The 8,614-nt window shown below is 39.4% G+C and overlaps 1 protein-coding gene across 1 annotated transcript in view; it reads right to left on the bottom strand.

Annotated features, from left to right (window-relative positions):
- NR6A1 (nuclear receptor subfamily 6 group A member 1) overlaps positions 1–8,614 on the bottom strand; it is a 358,349-nt gene that overhangs the window by 274,519 nt on the left and 75,216 nt on the right. The window contains exon 2 of the mRNA XM_007956388.2: positions 1,190–1,231. Within this exon, the coding sequence (XP_007954579.1) occupies positions 1,190–1,231 (42 nt within the window). The remainder of the gene's footprint in view (positions 1–1,189; positions 1,232–8,614) is intronic.

Genomic DNA, 8,614 nt, shown 5'->3' with positions numbered 1-8,614 from the left:
TAAACTGTGGTCAATGACATGAGACAAAGTATATGTGAACTGCTGTATGGAAAGTGAATTTGCTCTGTAAATCTTCACCCAAATCACAATAAATAAAAAAAGAAAGAAAGAAGGAAAGAAAAAAAAAAAACTGGTTTTTAACTTTACCACTTCTAAAAAGACAAATCTACTTTCCTAGTGTTTGATAAGCATTTTGAGACTTGTTTTGTCTCTCGATTAATAAGTATTAGTTGAACGAAAACGGATGTTTATACTATGTAAAGTACGAGGGAAAATTAAGATATGTGAGAAGGTCCATATCCTCAGAGAGCTGAATTAGCCAGGATGGTGGGAAGTTGAGGTTTAACACAACATCAGACTGGTGGCAAATAGTCAGCTCCATGATCCTGAAATGTACTAGAATCAGAAAAATAGCTCTAGACTATTTCATGGATTCCTAATTGAGTTATTTTACTTTTTGAAATAATAGCAAAATAAAATCTACATATCCTGAGTATTCCCATGTATATATGTTCTATTTCTAACAATTATAACCATGTCCAAGAAAGGTACACGCCACATTTTTGTAGCACTGGAAATACAAATGATTATCTATGGTTAAGACTTACATACTTCTGAAAAGATAATTTAATTAGACCTTGAAATGGTGACCCTCATACCATGACCATAAGAATGTAAATGAAAGTGCTTTACAAATTAAACCATTGTATAATCAACAGTAAACTTCAAAACCAAGCATAATCCTTCCTCCTCTGCAAAGAAATTATGTCTAAAACTAGTCAATATTTTACGAAATTTCCTGAGAGTATTTGTTTGTATGTGTGCATGAATGAAAACACAAATTTTTTGTTGTTATTGGTTTTGTTGTTGTTGTTGTTATGTGCTGTCGAGGCAGACCTGACTTTGTAGGGGGATAAAAATAAGGCAGAGAAAAATGGATATTGAAGAGCAACTTTCAGCAAACTGACTTTCCATTAAATGGATAAATTCTGGCCACTGTGTTAATATTGGGAGAAGAAAAGAAAACATAAATAACAAAAAGATAAAAAACTCTTCTCATAATTATAAACTGAAGTAAAATCAAATCAGAAAGTCAAAAAGAATAAGGCTTATCAATAACAAGTTATGCATTTAAAAGTTTACATATCCTTTTCTTACCCATGAACATCAGGGAATATTCAGAACTTACTAGTGCCTGGGTCAAGCTCTGCCAATTCATCCTGACAAAATCCTAAAAAGAAAACACAATAGAAAAGATTATGCTTTGTGAATTACTTCAAATATCAAAAAGGAAATATCATCTTAAAAGAAAAAAATGCATTCTTGGAAACCAAAATTGGGTTTCAATCCTAGCTCAACATTTAACTATGATGTATGCCTCTCTGAGCCTCTATTTTATCATCTAAATATAAAAAGAGATAATAATGGTATTTACTACAGACTTGAAATCAGAATTAAATCAGATGCCTATAGAATGTTTAGCATAGTCCTTGGCACACAGTAGGAGCCCAATAAGCAGCAGCACAAGTAATTATAAGTAAGCATACCAATATTAATTAAAATAAAATTTCACAGGGAAAAAAAAACATAATTCATGCATTGCAATTACTGTTGTATACTGTTGAGTCAATTCTAATTCATATCCATTGCTATCAAGTTGATTCTCACTCATAGTGACCCTATAGGACAGACCAGAACTGCCCCATAAGGTTTCCAAGGCTGAAATCTTTATAGCAGCAGACTGACACATTTTTCTCCCCCAGAGTCACTAGAGAATTCGAACCACTCACCTTTCAGTTACCAACTGAATGCATAACCACTGTAGCACCTCGGCTACTGAACACCTGCTTCCTTTCTCCTGTTTGCTTTCCACTTATTCTCAGTTTAGGTACCTCCTCAAAAAAGTTTTCCCTTGCCTCCATTACTCCTGACTCACACAGAAGGTCAAAGTTCCCTGCTAAAATTATCTATAACTTCATGTGTTTCTCCTTTGTAACACTCAACAATGAGGAATCACTTGTTCAATGTATGTCTCTAATATGAGACAGCTATATGAGGGCAAGGAAATGACTATCTTGGTCACAACTATATCCTTAGTACCTCTCACAAGCCTAGCATCCAATAAACATCAACCAGAGTATCTCGATGGTAAATTAAAATATACTGGAGTTCAGAGCAAAGAGGAATGAAAAAAATCAAAGACATAAGGAATCAATTAGCCCAAAGGACTAATATCCCATGTAAACCCCAGCCTCTACACAACCCTGAGGTTGGACGAACTAGATGGCACCCAGCTACCACTGCTGACTGCTCTGAAAGGGATTACAATAGAGGTCCCAGATAAGAGTGGGGAAGAAAACGTTGAAACAAAACTCAAAATAAAAAAGACCAGGCTTACTGGTCTGATAGAGACTGGGAATACACCCCAGCCTATGGTCCTTAGACACCCTTCATGTCTGAAACTGAATTCACTCCCTTGGCTCAACTTTCACCCAAACAATAGACCCATAAGGGAACAATAACACCAGGGAGGTACACGGTCCTTAGAATAATCAACCATACGAGATCAAAAGGGCAGGATTTGTCCAGACATAAAGCTCAGAAGGCAGGAAGGAATAGGAAAGGACAAAGGGAAATGGTAGTCACAGGGAGGAAGTGAGAAGAGTACTGTTACATTGTGGGGATTACAATCAGTATCACAAAACAAAACGTTTTCTGGATTGTTGAATGGAAAACCAATTTATTCAGTAAACTTCTACTCAAATTAACAATTTAAAAAAATTAATTAAAAATAAACAAGTATTTATTTATTTATGTACACACATATATACACATACATATGTAAGGAGCCCTGGTGGTGCAGTACCTAACTAGAAGGTTGGTGGTTCAAATCCACCAGCCATTTCATGAAAGGGAGACAGGACAATCTACTTCCATAAAGATTTACTGCCTCGGAAACCCAGTGGGGGTTACTATGAGTCGGAATCGACTCGATGGCGATGGTTTTGTTTTTGTTTTACGTATATATGTCATCAATGTTCACTGAGGCATTACTGACAATAGCCAAAAGGTGAAAACAACTTAAATGCCCATCAACAGATAAATGGATAAAGAAAACGTGGAACACAATTCACTAAGCCAGCAGGATAAAGTCTTGATACATGCTACAATATGGATGGAGCTGGAAGACATTATGCTTCATGAAATAAGCCAATCACAAAAGGACAAACACTATGTAACTTTACTTACATAAAAAGAAAAGATAAATGTATAGAGAACAAAAGTTAATTCGCAGCTACCAGAGGTGCGAGAGGAGGAAAATGGGAATAAATGGGATTAGCTCACTGATTAAAGGTAGGTTGCACAGCTGATACTGTAATTGCTGTCAATAAGGTTGTTGTTGTTGTTGTTGTTATGTGCCGTCGAGTCGGCCCCGACTCATAGCGACCCCTCCTTGGGTTTCCGAGGCAGTATCACTACGGAAGTAGGATTGCCCAACCTTCCTTCCGAGGAGTGGCTGGTGGGTTTGAACCGCCAGCCTTCTCGTTAGCAGTCAAGTGCTTTTAGCCACTATGCTACCAAAAAGTCTAATTGGCAAAAGCTGTGTGATAGCTGTATTTGCAACAATGACTCAAAAGAAAAAAAAAGAGCTATGAGACTGTTTATGTACAATCAAAAACCTCATGGGATCTGGTTCCCTTGTTTGGAAGTTTCATGGTACATCCCAGTTAATTGGCCTAATAAAGTGGTTTAGTGCTTCTGTTCTACCTCCTAGTTCATTTCCTAGTACCTGGAGCAACAGAGGAAGGAGGAGAATCAGGAATAGGAGGAAGATATGGAATGTGTGGCTAATTATCTCCATGAATGACTGCCTCCTTTGCCAGGAGACCAGAAGCTGGATGGTGCCCAGCTACCATTACTGAACATTTTGATCAAAGATTCTATAGAAGCCTCCTGAGCAAAATAGGGTAGGTAAATGCACAAAAGAATTTCAAATTCTCATGGACTTCAGACTTCTTGGAGCCATGAAGACTGGATGAAGACCTGAAACTACCACCCTGAAATCATTTATAAATATTAAACAAAAAATATTCCCTGAAGACTTCTTAAGGAGCTCTGGTGGTGAAATCAGTAAGGCATATGGCTGCTAACCAGAAGGCCAGTGGTTCAAACCCACCATCCCTCCATGGGAGGAAGATGGAGCAATCTACTTCCGTAAAGATTTACAGCCTCAGAAATCCAATGGGTTTCTATGAGTTGGAATTGACTTGATGGCAGTGATTTTGTTGTTTCTTTGTTTTTGTTTTTAAGTCTTCTTAACACCACAGGTTACCTTAACTAGTAAAAAAATGTCTGCCTTGATCAAAATCATTTGAGAAAAAAAAAGGGGGGGACTAGGTTTGCTGGTCCAAGAGAGCCTGGTGGAACCACTGAGACTATGGTCCCTAACTGCCCTTCAGGTCTGGAATTGAACCCACGCCTGTGGCTTCCAGCCAAACAATAGACAGGCATATGAATTGAACATTTACCTGCGGTAGATACACTGCTTGGAGAGAACAAGCATGGGAGAAAGAAGGGCTGCTTATGCACAGGGAGACAGCTCAGGGGGCAGGAGTGCATGGAGGAATGGATACAGGGAAGAGGTAACTATCCGGAGGAAGTGGGAGGGGAGATGTTGCATTGTAGTAAATTGTGGTCAATGTCATGAGGCAAAGTGTATGTGGACTGCTGTATGGAAACTGTATTTGCTCTGTAAATTTTCACCCAAATCACAATTAAAAAAAAAAAAAAAAAAAGTCTGCCTTGAGCATTATGCTCTTTTATGAACTACCTATACGGGCCCCCACTTGTCTATCAGTTTGTCGTACTGTGGTGGCTTGTGTGTTGCTGTGAGACTAGAGGGTATACCACTGGTATTTCAAATACCAGCAGGGTCAACCATGATGGACAATAAAAAAAAATAAAACATAAAGCATAAGAGATCTATATGGGATCAAAGTAACAATTTCACCTCGAAAGATTTGACAGGAACTTTAGAACACTGTGAATTTATGTTAATAAGGGAGAAACAACTCAGAAAAGGAAGTGGAGAACAGTTGTACTAGAAGAATGTAATCAATGTCATTAAATGATACATGTAGAAACTGCTGAGTGAGTGAATATTTTGCTGTTTATATTCTCAACAACAAAATAAAATTTTAAAAAATATATTTAAGTTGTTCCCACAGGTTCAGAAGGAGGAAAAGGATGAACTGATGGAGCACAAGACATTTTTAGGGCAGTGAATTATTCTGTATGACTCTGTAATGGTAGGTACAAGACAATAAGCATTTGTAAAAACCCACAGGTCTGTACAACACAAAGATTGACTCCTAATTGGTAGAAATGGTTAGGTTCAACTGTTGTTGTTGTTGTTATTTGCCGTCGAGTCGGTCCCGATTCATAGCGACCCCTCCTTGGGTTTCCGAGGCAGTATCACTACAGAAGTAGGATTGCCCAACCTTCCTTCCGAGTTGGCAGTTCAAACTCACTCAGTGGTGCCATGAAAAAAGGTGTAGCAATCTGCTTCTGTAAAAATTACAGCCAAGAAAACCCTATTGAGCAGTTCTATTCTGTAACACATGTGGTTGTCTTAAGTCCGAATCTAGTCAGCAACAACTGGTTTGGGTTTTTGTTATTGTTTGCTTCAGTTAATAATAATGTATCAATATTGGTTTATCAATTATAACAAATGTAGCACAGGAATGAAAGAGAAATTGTGTGCATGGCAGAGGAAATACAATTTTTCTGTAAACCTGTTGTTGTTGTTGTTGTTGTTACATGCTTGTTGTTGTTGTTACATGCTGTCAAGTCGGACCCAACTCATAGCGACCCCTCCTTGGGTTTCCAAGGTAGTATCACTACGGAAGTAGATTGCCCCATCTTCCTTTCGAGGAGTGGCTGGTGGGTTTGAACTGTCAGCCTTCTGGTTAGCAGTCAAGTGCCTGGCACTACGCTACCAGAGCTCCCTCTGTAAACCTAAAACTGCTTTAAAAAATAAAAGTCTATTAAAAATATATACATACTACAGCAAAACTAAGACCACAAGGGTATGGGAACATTGTCTTTCATAAAACTGAGGACCCAAAAGCCGAATTAGTAGATTAGAGGGATTCGAGTCACAGGCACACTATTTAATATATTCCTCGGCTATTTTAGCAACACCATTCACCAAGCATGCCACATCCTTTCTTGCCTTCCTGTGCTTCCTCCTCTTCCTCCTCTTCTTGGTGAGGAACTATTCATTCTTCAAGAATCAGCTCAAATTATCATCACCAGTGTGAACCGTAGAAAAACAGGAGAGGCCCCTCCTGTATTCATCAAAGGATAAAGAAATGCTTCAAGTATCTGCTTCCTCCTCTACTAGAAAGTGAGCTCTTCAAGGGTAAGGACCATGCCTTATTCATCTGGGAAGCTGCTTCTATGCCTGGAACAGTTCCTAGCACATTATGGAAGGCGTTCAAATGCAGGGTGAATTAAATAGAAAACACATTCCTACCTCTAGATCACTGTCTAGAAGGAGAAAGCCATAAAATCAGAAAATCTAAGTCTAGCCTGGAAAGTGTGGAAGGTTTGAATGAGGACACTGGATCTGGAACACGGAAGTTTAGTAGCTGCTGAAAGCGACTGAAATGCCTAAGATGGCTCATCTCAGAGCTACTGGAAAGCCTCTTTCCATAAAGGCAACAGGAATCAGAAAAGTCTTGGAGAGATGCCAGGCAACAAGGAAATAACTTACTATACATACGTTAAATACTAAACATCCTAATCTGAAGTAGAACTGAGAATAAGTATTCACGAAACATAAATTAAGGAGCTCTGGTGGTATAGTGGTTAAGACTTTTGGCTGCTAACCAAAAGGTCAGTGGCTTGAACCCACCAGCTTCAGTCTGTTTCTGTGAAGATTTATAGCCTTAGAAATACAAAGAAGGTCGCTATGAGTAGTAATCAACTTGATGGCAGTGAGTTTGGTTTTTTGGTTTAATATAAATTGGCAACTGAAACAGGACAAAAGCATGATAATGCAAGGTGGTCAAATGGGAAAGTTAGACCTCCCCTAGGTTCCAGCTAAAGTCACTTTGAGTTATATAGCCTTAGGCAAGGTCCCTATTCTGGGCCTCAGATTCTAGACATTAAAATGAAAGGACCATACTACAGGTCTCAAGAAAGGACAAAACCTAATATACATCCTGAAAGAGCCAACACTGTGAATTCAAAGAAACTAAACCAAATACAAACAACAGGAGGGTAATCAAAAAAAATAATAATAAAGAAAATACTGTTGTTGTGTGTTTTGTGTGTCACCACCAGCCTTCTGGTTAGCAGTCAAGTGCCTTAGGCACTATGCTACCAGAGCTCCCAAACAAAATACTAAGATAAGAAAAATAATCGTTGTTAATAGCCCTCGGGTGGGCTCCAACTCATACCGACCCTGTGTACAACAGAACAAAACACCGCCCGGTCCTGAGCCAGCCTCACAATGCTTGGTATACCTGAGCCCACCATTGTAGCTACTGTGTCAATCCATCTCGTTGAGGGCCTTCCCCTTCTTCGTTGACCCTCCATTTTACCAAGCATGATATCCTTCTCCAGGGAATGGTCCCTTATGACAACATGACCAAAGTAGGTGAGAGGAAATCTGGCCATAATCACTTCCAAGGAACATTCTGGCTGCACTTCGTCCACGACAGATTTGTTCATTCTTCTGGCAATCCACAGTACTTTCACTATTCTTCACCAACACTACAATTCAAAAGTATCAACTCTTCTTTGGTCTTCCTTTTCACTATTCAGCTTTCAGAGGCATACGAGGTGAATGAAAACACCACGGCTTGCTGGGGTACACCAGACTCAATTGGCACAACAAAACACATAAAAGTCTTGTTCCTCATCCTACACTGGTGAGTAGCGACTGGTGTCTTGAAAGCTTTCAAGCAGCCATCTAAGATGCACCTAATGATCTCCTATCGTCAGAAGCAAAGAAGAGTGCAAAAAAAAAAAAAAAGGCATTTGGAAGCAATCAGCCCTAGGACACGAAGGCCCTTGAGACAAGAAGAAGTAGATGGTGCCTGGCTACCAATGCCAACCACTCAGGAAAGGATCAAATTTGGAGATCCTGGTTAGAGTGGGAGGAAAAATGTGGAACAAAATCCAAAAATTCAATAATGACCAGAATTACTGGTCAAATAGAGTCTGGTGAGACCCCCAATACTATGATCCTAGGATACATTCTGCACCTGGAATAAAGCTTACTCCCAAGGGCTGGCTCTCAGCCCAACAGTTAACAAGATGTACATGCAGACCACTCAACCATGAGTGACACACCCACATATTCTATGGAAATACATCCCTTGGAGCAATAGACCACAGGGCACCAGAAGGGCAATATTCACAGGTAGAAAATGCAGGACAAACAAGAGTGTATAACTATGAGGGGCATGGAGGGAAGGTTACTGGGCAGGGAGAAGACTGGGTTAGGGTTGGGCATGGTAAATGGGAAGTGAAACTAAATGTACGTGTAACTTTGCATGTAAAAAAACTCTTAAAATAATAGGCGGGGCAAGATGGCAGACTA

This window comes from Orycteropus afer, unplaced genomic scaffold, assembly GCF_000298275.1.
Source record: "Orycteropus afer afer isolate SDZICR_OR568_19922 unplaced genomic scaffold, OryAfe1.0 scaffold00611, whole genome shotgun sequence".
Taxonomy (NCBI): domain Eukaryota; kingdom Metazoa; phylum Chordata; class Mammalia; order Tubulidentata; family Orycteropodidae; genus Orycteropus; species Orycteropus afer.
Note: the sequence above shows the minus strand (reverse complement) of the source record. Positions and strands in the feature narration are given on the sequence as shown.